The 23944-nt window shown below is 47.5% G+C and overlaps 1 protein-coding gene across 1 annotated transcript in view; it reads left to right on the plus strand.

Annotated features, from left to right (window-relative positions):
• The first annotated feature begins 9316 nt into the window (after nucleotides 1–9316).
• Nucleotides 9317–23944, plus strand: part of KCNK1 (potassium two pore domain channel subfamily K member 1) — a 52508-nt gene continuing 37880 nt past the window's right edge. The window contains exon 1 of the mRNA XM_019418987.2: nucleotides 9317–9756. Coding sequence (XP_019274532.1) covers nucleotides 9402–9756 — 355 coding nt within the window. The 5' untranslated portion in view covers nucleotides 9317–9401. The remainder of the gene's footprint in view (nucleotides 9757–23944) is intronic.

Here is a 23944-nt window from a genome sequence, read left to right on the forward strand (position 1 = left end):
AGGACTTTGGCACTAGGTTTATGCTGTCTGTCACACCGACCCCCACCATCTTCCTGGGAAATATTTGACATCCATGTGGGCGTCCCATCCAGCAACCAACATAGAGATCTGTGTTCTTGACCTTCTTTATGCCAGTAATCTTATACCTTGACTAAACTTCAGTCACTCACTTCCATTGCAAAGCCAAAACTGTCATTATCTAGAAGTGTTGCATATATGAATGTTAAATTGGATAACCCACCATGTGGATTTACATCTCCACCGGAATTCTCCGAGCTCTAAGCTTGCATACACAACTGCCTAGTGGGATGTGTTTCCTTGAGCATCTGAAAAGTAACTCACTCAGCTTGTCCTAAACTGAGATCATGAGCTTCTTGTGCAAACCTGATCGTTCTCCCAACTTAGCACGTAGCTCCCACTATGTGTCCAATCCTGTTGGCTACTGAACAGACAGTGATCCCTGCCCTTACTGCATTCACACAAGGAGGTAACCCGTCATCATTTGCCTCCTGGGAACTCCAGTGGTCCCATGGCACCCACTCCTGCTCTACTCAAACCCATTCTTCACACTGCCAAGCAGCCATTTTGAAACGTAAATTCTTATGCTGAAAACCCTTCCCTGGATTCCAAGAAAAAGACCTGTATTCTTAAGCTGCCCTGCAAGGAAGGTCCTGTGTGATCTGGCCCCACTGCCTTCATAGCCTGTTTTCCCACCAGTTCCAGACCCTCCTGTAGGCCCACCTCTTTATTTTAGTTAATTCCTATCATCTTATAAACATTTTTTAAACATTTATTCATTTTTTGAGAGAGAGCGAGACAGTGCAAGCAGAGGAGGGACAGAGAGAGGGAGACAGAATCTGAAGCAGGCTCCAGGCTCCGAGCTGTCAGCACAGAGCCCAATGTGGGGCTCGAACCCACAAACTGTGAGATCATGACCCGATCCAAAGTTGGAAAGTTAACTAACTGAACCACCCAGGTGCCCCCAATTCCTATCACCTTTTAGCTCAGCTCAAACAGCATGGACTCAGGGAAGCCTTTCTGGTTCCCATATTCCGACAGAGTTCCCTGTTAGATACTTTATAGGTCCCTGGGCCTTGCTCTTTGTATTCAGTTAATGTTTGACTGTCACATTTGAATATGTTCCTTTAAGACAAGAAACATAAACATCTTGCTCACTATTACATTCTCTGAGCCTAGCGCAAGTCTTGCCACATGGCAGGTATCCAAACTCTATGTGTTAAATGAAGCAATAAATAAATGAATGAACAGACCGACCACTTAACTTTTTTCTCTCTTTCTTTGTCTACTTCCATGCTATTGAGTGCAGTCATGCCTACTTCCTCTGAAACCATTCTTTATTAAGTGTCTCCTTTTTCTTCTCTTGCTTAAACCCTACTTCTCCACTGGCTACTTCCCTTCAATACCCAGTCATGCTCAGTTCTCTCCCATCTTAAGCATACAGCAAGTCCACACCCACAACCACTCCCCCCTCCCATCCTGTATCCCCATTAGTGGCTCCCTTTTCTCCATGGGCTAGCTGGATGTTCTGAGCTTACTGTCTTCACTTATCCACCTTGCTCTTCTTTTATTATTATTATTATTATTATTATTATTATTATTATTTCAATGTTTATTTATTCTTGCAAGGGGGGGGGGAGTGGGGGAGGGGCAGAGAGAGAGGGAGACACAGAGTCTGTAGCAGGCTCCAGGGCTCTGAGTTGTCAGCACAGAGCCTGATGCGGGGCTTGAACCCACGAACTCTGAGACCATGACCTGGGCTGACGTCAGACGCTTAACCGACTGAGCCACCCAGGCGCCCTCCACCTCCCTCTCCTTAACTACAGTAACTTCTGGGCCCTCTACAACTGCACTGGGTAGGGTTTCCAACAACTCCATGATGGTCACACTTCAACCTTCTGTTTGAGTGTCCTCCTACGGCATCCAACCCTCTTGTGTATTTTCCTGGTTAATCTCTCTCCTCCTTTATCTTACAGGTCACCACTCTCCCCCGGTTCTCTTCCTGCTCCACTTCCCAGTCCCTTTCTTGATTGTTTCCAATGTCTTTCTGTTAAAATCTCACCTTAAAATGATAGATGACACTCGGTTCATTCCCCTAACTTCTGTTCTTTCTCGTCCCTTCTCACAGTCAAGCATTTTGGAGGTATTATCTCACCAGCTATTTCTGCTTTCTCACTCTTTATTTACTGCTCAATCTATACAATCCCCCTCCTCCTCTCTCATCTCACTGAAGCTTTCTCTTCCATCTTTTCCTTTCTTGCTTTTCATGCAGGCAGTTTCCTTCTCTTGAACCTGATCCCTTTCAGTCCCAGCACCCCCAGTGCCTGAGAATCCCCACTGGGTTTTCAAATAATTGTAGGGAATCTGGTTGGTGGGCAGATAATCATTGGTTTGACCAGCTTTGGTTCAAACTCTATCCCTAGTCCAACCAGTCACGTTAGGGATTGGGTCATGGCCATAGTTCTGCTCCTTCTAGAATCTGTAAGAGTGTGTGCTGTTCTGTTGTGCCTTGTTTCAAAGGTGGTGCTCAGGACAAACGATCAAAGTCTAACAGACGACCTTTGCCTTCCATTGAATAAAAAAGAACCCGAGAAATCTTCTTTATATATGCAAAATCCTAGAATCCCAATGGAACAAAATTAGCCCCAAGATAAATCATTTCCTTGTCAAGGGCCCCTCGGGCAAGTCCTTGTGCTAAGAACCAGCTTCCTCACATTAAAAGCAATAACAAATACTTATCGCATAAACATGGATAGTTGACCATGGTTCTAAAAATATTTCTCACTAAACAAATCTTTCCTGCTGGGGAAAGTGTAATCATTGTGATTATTTATTAATCAAACAATCAAAGGTATTTACGGTACATACATCATGTGAAAAAACTGTGCTGAGCTTTATCAAGGATACAAAGAACTAAGAGACATAGGGATTCTTCCTAAGAGTGTACACCCTCATTGCAAGACAAAGCGTCTGTGGTTGACCCTTGAACAATGCAGGGGTTAGAGGCACCAATCCCCCGTGCAGTTGCAAATCCACAAATAACTTCTGACTCCCCCCAAACTTAACCACTAATGGCCAACTCCTGACCGGAAGCCTTACCGATAACATAAACGGTGTCGATTAATACATATTTTGTATGCCCTGTGTGTTACATGCTGCATTCTTGTAACAAAGGAAGCTAGACAAAAGAAAATGTTATTAAGAAAATCATAAGGGAGAGAAAACACATTTACAGTACTGTGCTGTATAAAGTCTGTAAGTGGACCTATGAAGCTCAAACCCACGTCGTTCAAGGGTCCACTGTACTCATAAAAATAATGAACACTGGGAGCTATATGTTAGGGACCAGGAGGCTCAAACAGGTCACGTGTGTAGCATGAATTCAGAGAGGGGAGAGGTGGAGTTTTGTGTGTTCAGATAGTTTAAATAGGTGACCTGAGGGGCAGATTTGAATGGGGTCTTGTAATACAGGAAAGTTTAAGTGGAAGTGTGATAGGGAGGAAACTAAACTATTCTAGGATCTAGGGAAGGTACTAATATAGCAAACTCAGAAGTGTGTGGACTGAGCATTTATAGACTTCATTTGAAGTCCTGGCCCTAGAGTTCAGGGAGATTCAGGGGGTCAAGGGGGAATCTCAGTGTGCCCAGATTTGAAGATTTTCTGAGTAGGTAGGTTCTTGAAAAGTTAAACCACTGACCTTCAGCATAAAGTCACTCTCTGCTGGAGAGCTTCCTGAAGGACACTTGGGGTCTCGCATGCAAACGCAATAGTTTATGGAGTGCAGTGTGCTGTCACAGAGCTTGCTGGCCAGGTCCTGTCACACGGCAGGAGCACTGATGATAACCAGCACCCAGGCTGGACCACTCCGAGAGGCAAAAGAGATACTGTCTAACTCTTTTTTTTCTCTCTCTCTCTTCTGGCATTAGGGCGATAACCTTCCGCCCTGTGTAGTAGTTTGAAACATGGGATAACCAAGCCACTCCTCTGCTCAGACACATGACCTGGTTTTGGACAGTGATGAAGGACTGAGTGAACAGTGCGGGGACCTCAGTTCAGGTGAGCAGGAGCTCAGAGGCAGAGCATGGTGGGGGACCGTGGTGGAGGTAAGTGCACAGCTGGGGGTGGGGAACACTGTCCCAATGTGCATGGCACGGCAGAGCAGCGGATGTCATCAGAATACTCTTCTGGGCGCCTGGGTGGCTCAGTCGGTTAAGCGTCTGACTTGGGCTCAGGTCATGACCTCACAGTTGGTGGGTTCGAGCCCCGTGTCGGGCTCTGCGCTGACCGCTCAGAACCTGGAGCCTCTTCAGATTCTGTGTCTCCCTCTCTCTCTGCCCCTCCCCCACTTGCACTCTGTCTCTGTCTCTCAAAAATAAACATTTAAAAAAAGAATACTCTCTAAAATAGCTCTTTTAATTAAAAAATTTTTTTCTTTAAGCTTCAGCTTCTCCCTCTTCTATTTGATCTCTTTCTCTTGCTTCCAGGAGAGCCCCATCTTCCTTTCCTTTCCCTCCTTATTCCTTGCACCCATGGAGGCCATGCCAAATAACAGGTGAGCAGGGATCAATTGTTTTAACACGCACAGGTAAAGCGTGACTGGAGGCGTGGTTAAGAGACAGAGATGAGAGCAGGGAAATTGTGAGCATTGCTCAGGTCAAGGTGGACAACCTGTCACAGGGCGGCGTGGGAGGGAGGACCTGAAGGGGAGTCATCTGTCGCTCGCTGCTCTAACACCAGATGCTATCTACACGCTGAACCTGATCTGCACTTCTCACAGGATGGACATCTCCCACCACAGTCAGGGGGGATGGCAACACCCTTTGCCAAAAATGGCAGAGAAGCTGGGGGGGGTCCACTGTGTCGGGGTTCCCTGACACGTGGTCATGACACCACCAGGAGCTGGCAGCTCAAGGGCCAGAGCGTGTCGGGGTTCCTGGCTAGGAATCCGTACTTTTAAGAGGAATCTCAGGGCAACTTTGTGTCTCACCTATTTTACTCCTGATCTCCTCATACACTTGACCTTGTATACACCGCAACGGTAAAATCTCAGACTTGGAAGGAGCCTGAAGACGCTAAACGCTCTCCATTGTATTTTGCTAATTTGCGATTGATTGCCTTCTGCTCCAACGCTCAGGGCCTCGAGCTGTTTCCAGAGGCAGCTCATTCCATTGGTGGTCAAGTCACGATTAGAATGTTCTCTCTTAGAGTGATTTCTAAGTCCTACACCCTTTGAAGACACACAAAATAAATTCACATTTTTTTTCTTGGCATGCAGCTATCCGATCATCCTAAATTTTTTTTTCCTCAGGGCAAATGTCTGGATTCCTTCCACCATTTCTCCAGGCTGAGTTTCCAGATCCACCACCAGCCTCGTGTATCTCATCTGGGTATGAGCCACATCACTGAGGAACTGTCCCAGTTCCCTGGACTGTCTCAACACTGTCCCAACACTCTCTGGAGATGAAGGATGTCTGCTTCTTCAAGGACCCACATCAGGGAGACGGCCGCTCGCTGGCGGGTGGGACAGCTTCAACCCACTCTTAATGACCACATTCCTACTGTCAACCCAAATGCTAACATTTTTTTTTTAAATGTTTATTTATTTTTGAGAGAGAGAGAGAGCTCACGGGAGAAGGGCAGAGAGAAAGAGGGAGAGACAGAATCTGAAGCGGGTTCTACACCGTCAGTGCAGAGCCCAATATGGGGCTCGATCTCACAAACCTTGAGATCAAAACCTGAGCCGAAATTAAGAGTTGGACACTTAACCAACCGAGCTACCCAGGCACCCCCATGCTAACATTTTTTTAAATTATGGTAAAAGTGTGCAATTCAGCTGCATTAAGCACATTCCCATTACTGTGCAAGAATGACCATCGTCTCCAGTATTTTTTCACCCTGCAAAACTAAACTCTGTTCCTACTAAACACCAACTCCCTGGTTCCCCTTTCTTCCCAGCCCCTGGCAAATATAATTCCTTCTACTTTCTGCCTCTGTGAATTTGACTCCTCTAGATTTCTTACCGTGGAATCATATAGTTTTTACCCTTCTGTGATTGGCTTATTTCACTTAACGTAGGTCTTCTCAAGCTCATTTATATTGTAGCATGTGTCAGAATTTCATTCCTTTTTAAAAAATTTTTTAATGTTTATTTATTTTTGAAAGAGAGAGAGAAACAGAGCACAAGCCAGGGAAGGGCTGAGAAAGCGGGAGACACAGAATCCGAAGCAGGCTCCAGGCTCCGAGCTGTGAGCACAGAGCCACACGTGGGGCTCGAACTCACGAACCGCGAGATCATGACCTGAGTCGAAGTCGGATGCTTGACCGACTGAGCCACCCAGGTGCCCCAGAATTTCATTCTTTCTTAAGACTGAAACATATTCCATTGTGAATTTATACTACTTTTTGCTTATCCATCATCTGTTGATGGACACCGGGGTACTTCCACGCCTTGATTGTTGTGAATAATGCTGTGAACATGGCTGCATAAATGCCTCTTTGAGTTCCTGCTTTCAATTCGTTTGGGTATAAACCCAGAAAAGGAATCATAAATGCTAATATTGTGTACGTGTTGCTGATTGGCTGGGTTTCCCTAACACTGTGTTTGTGAATTTCACTTTTTGTAAGTGAAACACTTTCCTAGAGAGCTACCCTGTCTATAAATAGTTCTCATTGTCTCAACCTGTTGAGAGAATAAAACCTATTTACAGGAACTGCTTGCCATTTATGCCTAATTATCATATAGCACAACGGTGATCATTTACATCATGAGCTCCGTGTCAGATTAACTTGCAAGGCTCTGCCTAGTGCAAGGTTTGTTTCTCACAAAGCTTAGTCAAATTGTCTCCAAATTATGTTAATTAATGTGAACACCCGGCAGAAAGCACCTCACTGCTTCTCTCGCCCACTGCACCCCTCCCATCCCACTCTTCTCCCCTCTTGTGAATCTCTACCCTCTCCTCTGAGTTTTCCTCCATATTCCTTTTTTCCCCCCTGAGAAATGCTTGCAATGTCCTCTGCCATGCTGAGGTGGGGGTAGGGCGTCAGGGATCTCAGCTCCAGCTCGCATGGTCACAGGAGGGATGTAGCTAGTCGACAAAAGTCCTAGTCTTGATTGACATTGCTGAGATTGCTAACTACCCTGAAGACAGGTGAATCGTGTGTCCAGAGCAGTGGGCCAAGAAGAAGATGGGAGACAGCCAGCCTTGATTCTCATGATTTGGGTCAACTCTGAGAGCCAAAAATCACAGAAATACCCGCACTCCCCAGCCCACTCCCATCTCCAGGCTTCACTCAACACATCTCACCCCGTGCAGCAAGACCTGGTCCCCACCAGACCGCTCACATGGTATTTCCAATTTCTACCGATAGCCTGAGGGTAACATACGATTTGCAAGTATTTGGTATCCCTGGACTAGCTGTAATATGGAACCAAGGTAGAGTCTAAGTCAGAGAAGTGAAATATGGCAGACAATGACAAATTTATCCGAAGAAAACTTCTAAAGATGATTTGTAAAGTTCAGCATAATCCAGATGCACGCTGTTCCAGGCACCTATCAGTGCATAAAAAGCTATCTCAAAACTTAACAGCTGAAAACAGCAACCATGTTCTTGTATCTCATGAGTTAGGCCAGGTTCAGCTGGGAGAGACTCAAATATGGAAAATATTTGTATTTTGTCTTATAAAATAGAACTGCATCCGCCTCACAGATCAACTACATAGAAAAAAAACATTTCTGCAGAAAATCAGAAAACCATAAAAATGTACAAGAAATAAAAGTCACTTATGTTCTCCACTATCAACCAAAGACAGCTGTTGGGAGCTAATTTACCTACTGGAGATTCTATACATAAGACTGTATATATTCAATACATACACTTGCTTATGCTTCAATGGTTTTCAAACACGTCTTTTTTATGTTTATTTTGAGAGAGAGAGAGAGAGAGTGCACATGCATGCAAGAGAGTGGGGAAGGGGCAGAGAGAGAGAGAGGGAGAGAGAGAATCCCAAGCAGGCTCCATGCTGTCAGCACAGAGCCTGATGCAGGACTTGATCCCATGAACCATGAGACCACGACCTGAGCTGAAATCAAGAGTCGGAGGCTTAACTGACTGAGCCATCCAGGCACCCTGAAACACATCTTTAATAGCTATACAATATCCATGCTATAGTGATACCATAATTCATTCATTCCTCTATTTGGAACATTTTGGTTATTCTTGACCCTTAATTATTTCATAATATATACACGTGTATTGCATATATATAATATACATATACACTATTTATGAATAGTCTTGTCTATAAATCTTTGCCTGATTATTTTCTTAGGACAGATCATGGAGTCAGAGTACAGAAAATGTTCAAGGCTCTAGAAGCATTTGCCAATTTGCCTTTCCAGGAGGGTGTGCCAATATTTACTCTCACCCACCGTCAGCTTTAAAAAAAAGTGGTTCACTGACCCTGTCACCTTAAAAAGAGCATTCGGGAAAGCTCAGTTTCTTCTGTGGACCGTTCTTCCCCTCTTTATGTTTTAAAGAGGGAAGAGTTCAGAAATGTGACTTTTCCAACCCTCTTCAATTCTCGGATTCTTTTTGTAAGGAGTTGAGTGGGTGGGTGGGTGGAAAAAGACTTCTAAGATCCAAAGTGCCTTCCAACCCTGAGGTTCTGATATTTTCACCATCAGCATTGGCACCAGATTGCGAGCCTCGCTTGGACCAATAAGGCAGACGAAGGAAAGAATTCCAGTGCTCGCTACTTGGAAATGCAGGCTTTGATTAACAAAAAATAGGTGGCAAGCAAGTTGTAGCTGGGGCCGAAGGCCTGGACAGGCAGCGCACGGTCCCACGCAACACGCGCACACGCTGTCACACCCCGCCCGCGGTCCGCTCAGGTTTGGTTACCCAAGGGGGGAGGACGCAGCGGGTGGCCGCGGCGGCAGTTCAGGGGTCTGCGCGCCAGCGCCCGGCCAGCGGGACCACGCGAAGGGCGGGGGCCCCGGGGCCGCGCGCCCAGCCCCGGCGCTCCAGCCAAGTTTGCCTCGCGGTCTCGGCCGACTCGCGGGTTACCTGAGCCGCCAGCCACGTCAGCGCCACATCATCGGGGCCTCTTACAGTGCAAGGGAACAGGAAAAGAAGGAAGCAAAACGACTCCCGGGCGAGCCAATCGCAGGCACACGGCGCTGCCGGGGAGCGCGGAGGGCGCGCGTGGGGGAGTGGGCTGCGGGCCGGGGGCGGGGCCGGGGGCGGGGCCCGGGCTGCCTGGGGCGGGGCCTGGGCGGGGCCGAGGGGCGGCGGGGCGGCGGGCCGCGCTTGGGCCGGTCTGCGGCGTGGGCCTCGGCTGTGGCGGCTTTGGCGGCGGCGGCGGCGGCGGCGGCGGGGGAAGATGCTGCAGTCCCTGGCCGGCAGCTCGTGCGTGCGCCTGGTGGAGCGGCACCGCTCGGCCTGGTGCTTCGGCTTCCTGGTGCTCGGCTACCTGCTCTACCTGGTCTTCGGCGCCGTGGTCTTCTCGTCGGTGGAGCTGCCCTACGAGGACCTGCTGCGCCAGGAGCTGCGCAAGCTGAAGCGGCGCTTCCTGGAGGAGCACGAGTGCCTGTCGGAGCAGCAGCTCGAGCAGTTCCTGGGCCGCGTGCTGGAGGCCAGCAACTACGGCGTGTCGGTGCTCAGCAACGCCTCGGGCAACTGGAACTGGGACTTCACCTCCGCGCTCTTCTTCGCCAGCACCGTGCTCTCCACCACAGGTAGGGGCCAGCCGCCGCGGCCACCCCCCTGCCCCCTCCCCGCCCGCCGCCCGCGCCCCGGCGTCCCGGGCCCTCCCGCGGCGCGCACACCCGGCGGAGCCGGAAGCCGGTGCCGTGGCCGCGGAACACGCCCTGGGTGTTGCCTCCCGTAACTCCTGGGAAGTGGTCCCCGAAGCCTTCGGCCCGGGTGGCTGCGGGGGCTTCGCGGGCTGCGTCCTGTTTTTTTCGCGGTGCCCTGCACCAGACTGTCCGGTAGGAATCCGGAGCATCCCGGCCGCCGCGCGGCGAGGCTTGGGGATGCTGGAAACTGTCCACTGCTCCGAAGGCGCTCACCTTCGTCCTGACCCCGTCCCGCAGGGCCGAGGCCGCGCTGGAGGGTCACCTTCCGGAGGGTGCCCTCTCTTTGGGTGATGCATAGATTTCTCGGCTTTTTGCCGTTTGGGGGGAGGTTGTGGGGGTAGCCGAGTGACATCACTCTGCTCTTCGCAGGTGACCTCCGAGCGGACAGGCGGATCCGGTTTCTTTTCGGAGTAGGAGGAGGGGTGAGGGAAGGGAGCATCCGATTGCCTAGGATCCGGCAAAATGGGGGCACCCTGATTCAGCAGTTTTTTTCAACTTTAGGTGTGCGAGGCCACCCTTCAACTTCGCAGAGACTCCCCCCACCCCGCACTACTCACCCAACAGGACGCTCACGAATGGAAGAGCGTCCTCGGGTGAAAGCCGAGGCCGGCGAGTGCCCCAGGGCGCCCTTACTCTGCCGGATTAGGTGAATGAAGGCTGCATTTTTCCCAGCGGCTAAGTGGGGCACACACGCTTGGTTGGAGGTATTTATAAATTGATGTTTGAACCCTGGAAAGTATCCCAAAGAATGCTCAGCGAAGTCCCCCTTTTCTCCACGAGATCCAATCTTTGAACAATCCATCTTGGCGTGCACAAGGGCACACACTTACTACTTCCCAGTGTAGTCCTAGAATCTGGGCCTGGAGTGATCCCTGCCGGGATACTGGACCCGCCCCTGCCCCCACCTCCGGAGCAGGTGAATCAACTTCTTGTGGAGCCACCTCTTACATCACTCCACCCCTTCGACACTTCCCAGGGTTTATTTGTATATAATCCCCTTGGGCTAAACCCAGTTGATTGTTTTAGTAATAAGTGGTACTGAGTAATAGTAAATAGTACACTTTCCACCAAGATCCTGTAAAGCAATGGTTTAGAAGTCTGAGGTGAATTTCTAAACTGTAGTAAACAGAATTCTAGCTTGTATTGTGATACGTTAAAAACTTAGCCCTAAACAAGACGTATTCTCTTACTTTTCACCTTTGCCAACACCACTCTTTAGCTATATGTCCCCAAGTGTCGCTTCCGTTGTCTTTAGCTGGGTCCCTTTCTGGGAACATTTAGAGGTCACCGTGCTTTTCCTTTGCAGTACATTTATTTGTTCTGAATGGAGAATATTCATTCTCTGCAGAACTCTTTCCACTGGGTTACAGAAAGTCTACAACTGGGTCACGGTGTTGAGTGAACATTGGGAAGAGTTTATCACTTTCAGTAACTTCTAAGTAATGGTATTTTAAGAGTAGAACAGTTTAAGAACAATGTTGCGAGGAAAAGAATGCATTTGCTTTTACTGGCTGGGATTTTCTATGACTGGCACAGCTCATGTATAACCTCATCATAAGCAGCTAATTAAATCTCAAGAAAATACGAGTTTACATCTCGATTAGACACTTATTTCCTAGATTCTGTCTCCTCCTCTTTTTTTTTTTTTTAATTAGGAAAAATGCAGTTCCTGTTTAAATAAGAAAAAAGGTGGGGATAGATGTCTTATTATTGGTATTCAGATTACATTGTAGTTCCTAAGAAAGTCTGTATTCATGCAAAACAAGAGTTCATTTAGGAAATCCGGTGCAAGGGGCACTTAAGGATAAACTAGATGAAAAAGGTGCCTCTCAGTTCGTAACATTAGCAAATCAATGAATTCTTGTCCTCGATAGAGTTGACTTCATTAATTCAGATAGGGTTCCAGCAAACTTCAGAATTCCCTGAATCAAAGCTACTCTTCTCCCGGTTTTGTGTCGACCCGGTATCTGACACATTTTGATGCTCCACGTGGTAGCAAAACACTGGTCTCGTGGCCGGAAGTCAGACAGTTGGTCGGCTGAAGCCAGTATACTTCATTACTAGAAAAATATGTTCTAGAAAAATACTAGACAACTCGAATTGGAGTTATGGTTCGTGCCTGTCTTCCGGACATGCTGTGGCCGTGGTTTGTTCGCTGGGTTAACTCCTCTCGCACTGTAGGTGGCAAATCCCTGAGCTTATTGTCACCCAGTCAGTACAGCCAACCCTAGCTTGCCTAGAATGGTAACGGTGGGGATTACAAAGTTGCTGTTCTCCTGGTCATCACCTTGATACAGGAACGGGATGTGTCTACGGCAGAACTTTTGCTTCTCACAAAGTCCGGGCTTCCAGTTTATGCAAGGAGCTTGGTGGTCTCTCGGGAAGAAGACTTAGGTTGGTGATTCAGGGATGATCTGCAGTCTGCTCTGCCACGGACTCTGGGAATTATTTCAAACAACTGAACGTCTCTTTACTTTTCCTTGTTTAAAAAAAAATGCAGCAACACCTGCGTGGGAACCGTATGAGAGTGGAAGGGGAAACTGTGGTACACGTTTACCTTTTCAGAGGGAAGGGCTGTAGAAAAATAAAAGGAGGCGTTATAGACTGAGGCATTTCCCATATAACTTTTATACCGTGAATTTTTTTTTTTTTCCCCCGAGGAGTAAGGAACGCTTGGGAAGGAAGAAATAATTAAGAACATGTCAGTTTACTGTAAGGTGACTTCTTTATTCATCCCCCTGAGCAAGGTTATATCATGCAGATGTTTGGTAAAAGTACAGTTTTGTGTGCATATGACTGTAAGGCTGTCACTTTTTTGCTGTGTTGTAAATAGGGGTCTGGATGATAGCTCAGTCCCTGTTGCTGTCAGTTGTAAGCATGGGGCCTTGCATCATGACGCTGCCTTATCCCTGTTTATGAAGAGAGGTTTTGAAACTTTTATTTAAAGTGCTCAGAACAGGGGTGCCCGGGTGGCTCAGTCGGTTAAGCGTCCGACTTCAGCTCAGGTCATGATCTCATGGTTTGTGAGTTCGAGCCCCGCGTCAGGCTCTGTGCTGACAACTCAGAGCCTAGAGCCTGCTTCAGATTCTGTGTCTCCCTCTCTCTCTGACCCTCCCCCATTCATGCTCTGTCTCTCTCTGTCTCAAAAATAAATAAACATTTAAAATAAAAAAAATAAAAATAAAAAATAAAGTGCTCAGAACAGGGGAGCACCTGGGTAGCTCAGTCAGGTAAGCATCCAACTCTTGGTTTCAGCTCAGGTCATGATTTTGCAGTTGGTGGGTTCAAGCCCCACGCCTGGCTCCACCCTGATAGCATAGAGCCTGCTTGAGATTCTCTCCCTCTTTCTCTCTGCCCCTCTCCTGTTGGCACTCTCTCTCTCTCTCTCTCTCTCAAACTAAAAAAATACACTTTATTATTTTTTTTTAATTTTAAGTTTATTTATTTTTGAGAGAGACAGACAGAGAGAGCCAGTGGGGGGAGGGGCAGAGAGAAAGGAAGAGAGAGAATCCCAGGCAGGCTCCACACTGTCAGCACGGGGCCCCATGTGGGGCCTGAGCCCACAAACCGTGAGATCATGATCTGAGCTGAAACCAAGACTCAAGACGCTTAACTGACTGAGCCACCCAGGTGCCCCTAAATAAATAAACTTCTAAATAAATAAATAAATAAATAAATAAAGTGCTCAGAAAAGGAAGCTAATTTGGTTTGTTTTACAGTGGCCTTTACAGCTGCTATGGCATTGGTCGTTTTCAGGAAGAGAACATGGGAGAAGGAAACAGGGGTTCCAGGTTGACCCTTAGCCTTCAAACGATTTTCACTAGGAAAACTGGGTTATGGTTAACAACAAATACAGGTTGAGCTTTTAGAATCTAACAGCAGTGGGCAAATTGCAGCTTCTGGGCCAAATCTGACCCACTGCCTCTTTTTACGCGGCCCATGCTAAGAATGGTCTTCGTCTTTTCAGCTGGCTAAAAAGAAATCAAAAGAAAAGTCATGTTTCCTGACACGTTGACGTTTTACAAGAACCAAATTTCAGCACCCATACAAACTTTGAGTTGGCGTACAGCCATTTGTTTGGTATCATTTATCACTGTTTTCCCGCTGCAATGGCAGGTTTGTGACAGGAGCCATGTGGCCCCCAAACCTCAACTATTTACAGCTTGGCCATTTGCAGAAAGAGTTGGCCGAACCCAGCTTTAGAATAAGCCTTAAAAGGAACTCTTAAGTCAGAGGAGTTCTAAGAGCTGTATTTCCTTTGGGAAAACTTTCCAGAAGACAGTTTAGCATCTGAGACTTCTTTGCACTGTGGTATGCAGCATTTAGATTAGTAGCTACCATTCCAACCATTTCCAAAACAAATGATTGTTTATTGTAGAATGTCACTAGATTTTGGTCAAATCTGTGACACCACTGCCCTTTTTTTAAAATTTGGAATGGTGACAAAGCCACACCTCACATTGGAATTGCCTTATCTAACATGCTTGGTAAATACTATATTCTATCTGGAACAGAAATGCCAATGAGGAAAGGAATTCCCCCAGAAACAACCAAGCAAACTATTGACCTGGAAGAGAGATCTGAAATCCCACATGCTGAAGTCTGTGGTCTTTATGTGCAGGAGAGCCTTTGGTCTTGATTTGGAGCCTTTATGTTTAATTCTAACAAATTTAATTTTCTGGCTTCAAAGCCCCTAGTGGATTGAAGAAGGAAACGTACAGCGATAAGCAAGCCTAAGCAAAAGGTCACAAAAAGACAAATACTTTAAACATCAGAAAAATAAAGCAATATTATTTTTTTAAATTTTTTTAAATGTTTATTTCTGAGACAGAGAGAGACAGAGCATGAATGGGGGAGGGGCAGAGAGAGAGGGAGACACAGAATCAGAAGCAGGCTCCAGGCTCTGAGCTGTCAGCACAGGGCCCGACGCGGGGCTCGAACTCACAAACCGTGAGATCATGACCTGAGCCGAAGTCGGTCACTCAACCGACTGAGCCACCCAGGCACCCCAAAGCAATATTATTAAAAACAAATTTTTATTGAACACTTTATGTGTACCCCTATCTCAAAGAGCTAATGAGGTGTAGGGGTCATTATCCTCAGTTTAAAAGAGGCTGAAAGTAAAATTTAGGTTCAGGGACCTTAGCTAGGTCACAAAACTAGTAGTGGCCTTGCTTTGAGTCCAGATGTGTCTGGGTTAAGAGCTTGATATTTGCATAGTGTCTAGGCATAGGGGCTTGTTATGGGCTGAATGTGTCTCCAAAATTCGAATGGTGAAGTCCTAATCCTTATACTTCAGAATGTGACTATGCATTTGGAGATAGAGCCTTTAAAGAAGTGACTAATGGGGTGCCTGGGTGGCCCAGACCATTGAGCTCGGACTTCAGCTCAGGTCATGATCTTGAGGTACGTGAGTTCGAGCCCCACATCAGGTTTTGCACTGACAGTACAGAACCTGCTTTGGATCCTCTGTCTCCCTCTCTCTCTGCCCCTCCTCTGCTTGTGCTCTCTCTTTCAAAAATACATAACATTAAAAAAAAAAAACAAAAAAAAAAACGGGGCGCCTGGGTGGCTCAGTCGGTTAAGCGTCCGACTTCAGCTCAGGTCACGATCTCGAAGTCCGTGAGTTCGAGCCCCGCGTTGGGCTCTGGGCTGATGGCTCAGAGCCTGGAGCCTGCTTCCGATTCTGTGTCTCCCTCTCTCTCTGTCCCTCCCCTGTTCATGCTCTGTCTCTCTCTGTCTCAAAAAACAAATAAACGTTAAAAAAAAATTAAAAAAAAAAAATCTAAAAAATAAGAAGTGATTAAGTTAAAATGAGGACCCGATGAGAAGGTGCCATCTGCAAGTTAAGGAGAGAGACCTCGGAAGATTCCAAGCCTGCCAGTACCTTGATCTTGAACTTCTAGCCTCCAGAACCATGAGAAAATGAATTTCTGTTGTTTAACCCGCCCAATCTGTGGTACTTTTTTATGGTAGCCCTAGTAAGGTAATACAGAAGTACTGTTGTGGTTTTTGGTTGTTGTTGTGCTAAAACAAAGAAACAAAAAACCAAATATAGGAACACAAGGAACAGAATTTTTATGTCTTTGCCATGTATGACATGCCAACAACTCCATATGCATGAATAAGACACCATTATTTTAGGATACATTGTAATAATCGGTACCCCTGAATGATCAGGAATAATACTTCAACCTGCCTCTATTTAGGAAGGCAGAGAAATGCGTCATAAATCCTAGAAATATTTCCACCCACTCATGGTCAAAGAGTATGTATTAGTATTTACTAATACTCGTGTGTAAGCCCATCCCTGTCTCTGAAACATCGCTTCTTTAGCATTTTGAAGGGGTTTTTTTCCCCCAAAACTATACATTTGCTATTATCTATGCCTATTTTATGGCACTCGGAACATCCTGTTGCCATTATAAATGGTAATAACTTGAAAGAAAGCATGCGTTTGCTTTTATGACATAACTGTAAATCTAGTCCAGATAGCATTTTCTCTTGTACCGGTAACCCAGTGGGAAATCTGGTGCCTTTCAGGACAAGTTGTTTCATGCACCGCACGTTGGACTGCTGAGGGTGGGGAGACCATCTGTTGTCTCTAGCACAGAAGAGGACTCTGAAGTTGGAGCATGTGAAATCGCTTCATTGTTTTGACCCATACGGCGATTTCATGTGGTCCGACTTCCCGCAAGCTGGTTTCCGGGACAGAGAAACCGTTTATACCGTACCCTCTCTTTGGCATAGAATTGCACTGTGCTAGATTTTATTCTCAAGAAACCTCACTCGGTCTCAACTGTAGCCAAATCCATGAACTGCTGAAGTCCTTCTCTTCCCTGCTGACTGTGCCATGATCACCTTGTCTGTTACCGGTGGGAGCTAAGGGTTGTCTCCTTCTCAAAAGGCAGACAACTTTGGGGGTGTCCTCTAGACTTCTGTGATGCTTCTGTCTCCTAGGCTCAGTTTGTGCTCTGACTTCTTTATTCATTCTGGGTGGATTCCTTGCCTTCAGAGTTGGTGGCCACTCCATCGCAGGGCCGTGCCCCTGACCGAAGGTCAAAGTGAAGAATGAGGCGGAGGGGGATTTGGAGGCACAGAGGAAGTAGAACCGGAAGGACCGTGATTCTCTCCCTGGGTGTGAAGCAGACCCAGCAGTCTTGTATTTTCTGATTGTACTTGTGTTTCCGTTCTTTAATCTGTGAAACAGAATAGGTTCTTAAATCAAAGAGATTAACTGGGCTGTGTCTGACATTGGCCGTGTTTCCTCATTGGCTACTACCTGCTTGATTCCCTGTCAGGTTCTGTTTGCTTTGGGTGCTCTGGCTCAAGTTGACTTGCTTTGTGAGATGAGAGCCCTAACTCTGAAGCCTTTGTAGATTTAGTTATGGTACCCGGTGGTGAGGTTTGGGCAGAAAGCTCCCCAGGGACTCAGTGACCCAGGTAATGTAAAGTCAATATAAGCACAGTTTGTGGGTGCTGAGCAGAAGAAACAAAAACACACAATTAAAAAAAATGCTAGTTTTTATTTCTCCGAGTGTGGTCAGTGGATTGCATATTAGCAATAAGAACTGAGGGGCACCTGGAGAGGATGTGGAGAAACGGGAACCCTCTTGCACTGTTGGTGGGAATGCAGATTGGTACAGCCACTCTGGAAAACTGTGGAGGTTCCTCAAAAAGTTAAAAATAGACCTACCCTATGACCCAGCAATAGCACTGCTAGGAATTTACCCAAGGGATACGGGAGTGCTGATGCATAGGGGCACTTGTACCCCAATGTTTATAGCAGCATTTTCAACAATGGCCAAATTACGGAAAGAGCCTAAATGTCCATCAACTGATGAATGGATAAAGAAATTGTGGTTTATATACACAATGGAGTACTACGTGGCAATGAGAAAGAATGAAATATGGCCCTTTGTAGCAACGTGGATGGAACTGGAGAGTGTGATGCTAAGTGAAATAAGCCATACAGAGAAAGACAGATACCATATGGTTTCACTCTTAGGTGGATCCTGAGAAACTTAACAGAAACCCATGGAGGAGGGGAAGGAAAAAAAAAAAAAAGAGGTTAGAGTGGGAGAGAACCAAAGCATAAGAGACTCTTAAAAACTGAGAACAAACTGAGGGTTGATGGGGGGTGGGAGGGAGGGGAGGGTGGGTGATGGGTATTGAGGAGGGCACCTTTTGGGATGAGCACTGGGTGTTGTATGGAAACCAATTTGACAATAAACTTCATATATTGAAAAAAAATAAAAAAAAAAACACTGGACAGCACCTCAAAAAAAAAAAAAAAAAAAAAAAAAAAGAACTGAGGGGCACCTGCGTGGCTCAGTCGGTTGGGCATCTGCCTTTGGCTCAGGTCATGATCTCGCGGTTCATGAGTTTGTGCCCTGCGTGGGACTCTGCTGTTAGCACAGATCCTGCTTCGGATCCTCTGTCCCCCTCTCTCTGCCCCTTCCGGTCTTGCGCACTCTCAAAAACAAATAAAATAAAACATAAAAAAAAAGAAGTATTGAAATACAGACTTGTCAAACACCGTGTTGTATACCTGAAAGTAATGCAGCGTTGCGTGTTAATTATACTTCAGTTGCAAAAGAAAAATAAGGACTGGAGGGTCAGTTATAAGTGCCCATCCCCTATTCGTGCTTAGAGCGGCATGGAGACCCAAATTAAGCTACTTACTCAAGGTGGTGCCTTCGCCCCCTCTCTGCTCGGCTTCGTGGAAGCCTCTTGAGGTTTATTCAGGCTCTGGTTCGAGTCTGCAGCACAGTTCGAAGGAGACCTTTAGACCAAAGGCGCGCACTGAGGAGGGGAGACAGGAGAGGCACCCGTGTCCCGGAGAAGAGAAGAGTGCCACCCTGAGTGTGGCATCCTAAGCTGGGCACACACAGGCCTGGGGGCTGCACAGAAGCTGGCTGTGCTCCCCGTCTTCCCAGACGTGTACCCCATTTGTTCCTGCTCTTTCTCCTCTCTGGTTCCCACAGCATCTTGTGTCCTGCCTGATGTTGGACTATCCCCTTCTTCTGGTACAGCACTTAACACCTTGGACGGAATTATTTGTTTTCACATCTCTCTTCCCGCAAGGGTGGTCTTGAGAATGAGCGCTGTCTTGGCCTCACGTTGTGGCATCCCTAGCACTCAGTAGGTCCTCATTAAAGGCAAAGGAAGGCACGTTTCTTCCCTTGTCTGAGTCTGTTTGCTCTTCTGTAAAGCAAGGAGATTTCTAAAGATGTTACTCATTTTCAAGAGACCTCAGATATATTGTCATTGTCTTGATAAGGAAACAGAGGCCCACATTGCTTAAATGACCTCCTACAGTTATTTATATAAAAAGTTGTATCTGAGTGCCTCGTGTCTACTCACTGCACTGTGGAAGACTCTAAGTGATCCAAAGCGAGGAGAAAGGCATGCATTCGTGAGCAAATGTTTATTGAGCACTTAAGTTTACCAGGTACTGATCCAGGCACTTGGGGATCTTGCCTAACTGGATGTCTGTCTAGTAGGAGGAAGGAGATCCTGTAAATAAGATGATTAAGTGTGAGATAATGGAAAATGTATATTGGTCTCTGCCCCAGGTTCCTGGCACAGAGCTCCTAAAAGCTTTGTAAATTCCTGATTAGAGCACTGGGAGAATCTTTTGTTCCAGAAGGCAGCTCTGCGTGTGCTCTAGGGATGGGGGCTGGTCATCAAGAAAGACCAAGCCATGATCAGAAGCTTGGAATTTTCAGCCCCACCCCCATCATCCAGAGAGGGGAGAAGCTAGAAATGGAGCTAATGATCTGTCATGCCATTGTGAGGACACCTCCATAAATATCCCAATAGCACGAGATTCAGGGAGCTTCTAGGTTGGTGAACACATCCACGCTAGGAGGGGGACACACCCCAAGTCCACAGAGACAAGAAGCTCCTGCCTTGGGACCCTCCCAGCTCGCCCCATGTATCTCTCCATCTGGCTGTTCCTGAGTCATAAAATGAGGAACCGGTGACCTAGTGAACGGACTGTTTGCTCTGTGAGCCCTTCTAGCAAATTGACCCTGAGGAAGGGATCGTGGGAACTCTGATTTATAGCCGATAAGTCAGAAGTACAGCTGCCAGCTGGACTTGACTTCGGAAGTGAGGACAGCTCTGCAGGACTGAGCCCTTCACCTGTGGGATCTGATGCCATCTCCAAGTAGACGGGGTCGGAATGGGACTGACTCACAGGACACCAGCTGCTGTCGTGCAGAATTGCTTGTCGTGGAGAAAAAAACCATCCACGCATACGGCGACCAGAGGTGTCAGAAGTGTTATGTTTTGTGTGAGGAGTGAAAGAGGTGCAGGATGTACACTGAGTGGAGTAAAACGCACAGCACGTTGTGTGGGGATAGATTGCTAAGGAGCAGCATCCCCTCCAACAGAGAGAAGGAAGCCAAGGAGATAGGGAGACTTGGGTGTGTGTTGCGGGGGGGGGGGGGGGGTGTCCAGGACTGTGGTCTCTGATAAGGAAGTCACAAAAGGCCTCACTGAGTAAATGGCATTGAGTCAAGAACCAGAGGAGGTGATAGTGCATCATTCAGCTACCTGGGGAACTGTTCTAGAACACAATCCCCGTATCGGAGGCGCTGCGAGAAAGCCCTCATGGCTGGTGCTGAGTCAGACAGCGCGTGACCAGGTCAAGGAGAAGGGAAGCGGGCACACGGGGGAGGGTGTCCCAGGCCGCTGCAAAGCTTTGGGCTTTTCTCTGAGCGAGGTGGAAAGCCCTGGCCAAGTTCAGATATCACCCCCTTGTGTTTGGGCACAAGGGTAACGTGATCTGACCGATTGTTCTACCGAGTTCACTCAGGCTGGTGGAGGAAGGCAAGAGAGGAAGCCGAGGGCGTAAAGCAGGACATTTCCAATATCCCAGATGCTTAGAGCAGGCGGAGGAAGTAGGTGGTGAGAGGTGGTCAGATCTCAGACACAAATGGATGGCGGAACCAACAGGATTTGCCCATAGATTGGATGTGCGGTGTTGAAAAAGAATAATCAAGAATGACCCCAAGGTTTTTGATCTGAACCCTGCCTGGAGACAGAGAAGGCCGGGGAAGGAGCAGGTTTGGGGTAGGACTGGAGCTCAGTCATGGGCCTGTCAGACTTGAGGTCCCTGCTGAAGTGTTCGGGGTCCACACGTGGCTGCACTCACTCTGATGTGGCGTCCCCAGGGCCGTCCTTGCACTGGAGCCGCGTGCTGTGATTTCACATCACATCTGTGTGTCATTCAGTGACTCAGACTTGAAGAAAGCTTTTGAGGGGTGATACCTGAACTTGGCCTTGAGAAATAGCATGTCCATAGGTAGAGAATAGAGAGAAGGTATTGCAGGTGAAGCATGTGAATTCTCTCGACCAAGTTGCCATTTGATTAATTCATTTAACAATAGTTTAAATACTTGAACTTCCCAGCTAAGAAACAGTCTCTAAACTGTAATATTATTTTCTAATTTAATATTATATAGGGCCATATGGAAAACTGGGAGAGCGGGACAGGAAGATTTGCTTCATATTTTTCTTAAAATTTTAACAACAGGATATTTAGTATCTGACATAATAGTTCAATTTAAAATTTATATTCTGTATAGTCCAGAGAACAGCAATAAATAAATATCTTCTCCAGTGCGGTTTTTAGATGCACCTAACATTAAATAAATTACCAAGAAATCAGTGTAGGTCTTTTCTGTTTTTAGAAAGTAAATAAGAAAAACATACTTTTTTTTCCCACGAGGAATCAATCTCAGAATTTTAGGAGGTCGATCACCTTCAAATAAGAGTATTTACAGTTTGTGACAGAGGGCAAAGTTATCATGGGACCCGGAAAACTACCTGAGTAATTTTCACTTCTGCTTGTTTTTAAGTTTGCCGTAATTACCATTTGGAATGATGTCATTTGAATAACACGGCTCCCAGCTACTCTTGGATGATCTAAGGTGCCCTCTCTATTCCCAAACACCGAATTTTGTCCAAGCCTCCCCCCTACCCCCACCAGCTTGTGACTTACCAGGAGGCAAAGTGGAATGTTTGAAACTAGAATTTAAAGGTTAAAGCATTCTCGTAGCTAAAATTCTTTAAATGTTTGGACACTGGTTACCAAGGAGCTCAATTATTTAAAGGCTGTGGTTAGGGGATTAAGTTAATTAAAGGTGGTCCGGCGAGGTTGCCTCCCTGTCAGAGGGCCTCCCCGAGTTCTGAGCTGGGAGAGGAGACCCCACGTCACCACCTACCTGCCACCCAGGGGTCGGGACACGAGCTCGCCCACGGGGAGCCTGCACAGATGCACCGCTCAGGAGGGGGTGCAGATGAGGCCCACGCTTTCACGCCCCTAAACAGCAGGGAGGAGCACCCGTGTGTGGACACGCAATCTGTCATCCGCTCGGCCGGGCCCATCCTCCCTCCCGCCTCTGCTACTCTGTCTGCAGTGCATCTTCCGTTTAAAAATCGACCCAACGAAGGTGGAAAGAGCAAAACTACATTAACAAAGGGGGAAAAAAAGGCAGCACACCGCCGATGGTAGTTTCTGGAACATGACCTACACCCACATTTGTTCTTCCAGCAACTCGGGCTGCCCACCTGTCATTTGCAAAGGTAATCTGGATGAGGCTGAAACGTCACACTGGCACCTGAACTTGTACGTTCAGGTTCCTGCTCTCATGTCTCTCACAACTACGTGTTGTGTGTCGATTCATGCTGGCAGTCGCCTCCTCCTGGTGAGGCTGCGTCCTGTTCCCCCTGGCTGGCGGGGGTCGGGGGTGTCTGGAGAGTTTCTTCGGCCATCCTGCTCTGTCCCCTCCTCAGTACAGCACCAGCCAAGGGCAGGAGGGCCGCACAGCAGCGTCCCCTCATAGCCGGGGTTCAAGGGACGGATTTTTCCCTCGGGAGCCAGGGAATGGAGTTGTCTAGTTCGATTGTTGTGATATCAGACTGAATTCATATTAGAAAAGTACAGCCTTGGGGTGCCCGGGTGGCTCAGTCGCTTAAGCGTCCCAAGTCTTGACTTCGGCTCAGGTCATGATCTCACAGTTCATGAGTTCGAGCCCCGCGTCGGGCTCTAAGCTGACAGCACGAGGCCTGCTTGGGATTCTCTCTCTGTGCCCCCCCCCTCCCCCGGCCCCACCTCAAAATAAATAAATAAAACAACTTTAAAAAAGAAGAAGGAAAAGTACGGCCTGATTGAGTGAAAAGTGAAGATCATGCATTATTTTTAGGGGGAGTTTTTATTTTCTGATATACTGAACAACCCTACATAAACGAAGTAAATGTTGCTTAGAGGTGTATTTTAGGGAGCTTTAAAAAAATAAGCCCCGGGGCTTAAGTGAAGGGCGGCCGGTATAAGAGGCACAAAAGCATCGATCCGTGGACTGGGGGCGGGCAGCCTGGGGTCTCTTCTGCCAAGTCACTGGCAACAAAAATTCACTGATAATTTCTCCAGAGCTGAGTCGTTTCCTCTCGATAACAGTGAAGGGGCTGAAGAAGACCTTCCTCCAGCTCTAAGCTTTGGGGGTTCTAACCCCTGGAAGGTTGGCTGAGAACCTGTCTACCCTGTGAGGGCACAGATGAGGACACGTGAGGACACAGAAAAAGTACTGTAAAGGGATAATCCCTGACCTTAAAAAAAGGCCTGCCGTCTAGCGGGGGAGACGCACACGTAAAGACTCACGGAGAGCTAACCGCTGAATCGTGTGGGGCTACGGGGTTCCGAGGGGGAGGCCAGTGTGGGCCAAAGCGTGCAGAGGGAGAGGGGACTCGCAGCGGCATCGACTGGTGGCAGGTGAACAGGCAGCATCGGCCAGTGGCACACAAGAGGCGGAAAGGTGGAGGCAGAGGGCTTCGACGGTGGTTGCGCTTCACTGGGCCGGCAAGAGGGAGCCGCGTCGGTTCCTGAATGTGCTCTTACCGTCTGGCCTGCAGCCTGGCTGAGAACAGGAGAAGCTGGGCAGCGTGGCTCTGAGGCATGGCGGTCGCTCAAACGCAAGCTGTGTGTTGCACTGAAGAAGAGTGAGAACTGCCCAAAAGACCCCCCGGACATGAAGACAGACTTGCGGGGATGGGGTGGGGG

Source organism: Panthera pardus, unplaced genomic scaffold (assembly GCF_024362965.1).
Source record: "Panthera pardus isolate Hobbes unplaced genomic scaffold, ASM2436296v1 HiC_scaffold_22, whole genome shotgun sequence".
Lineage (NCBI taxonomy): Eukaryota > Metazoa > Chordata > Mammalia > Carnivora > Felidae > Panthera > Panthera pardus.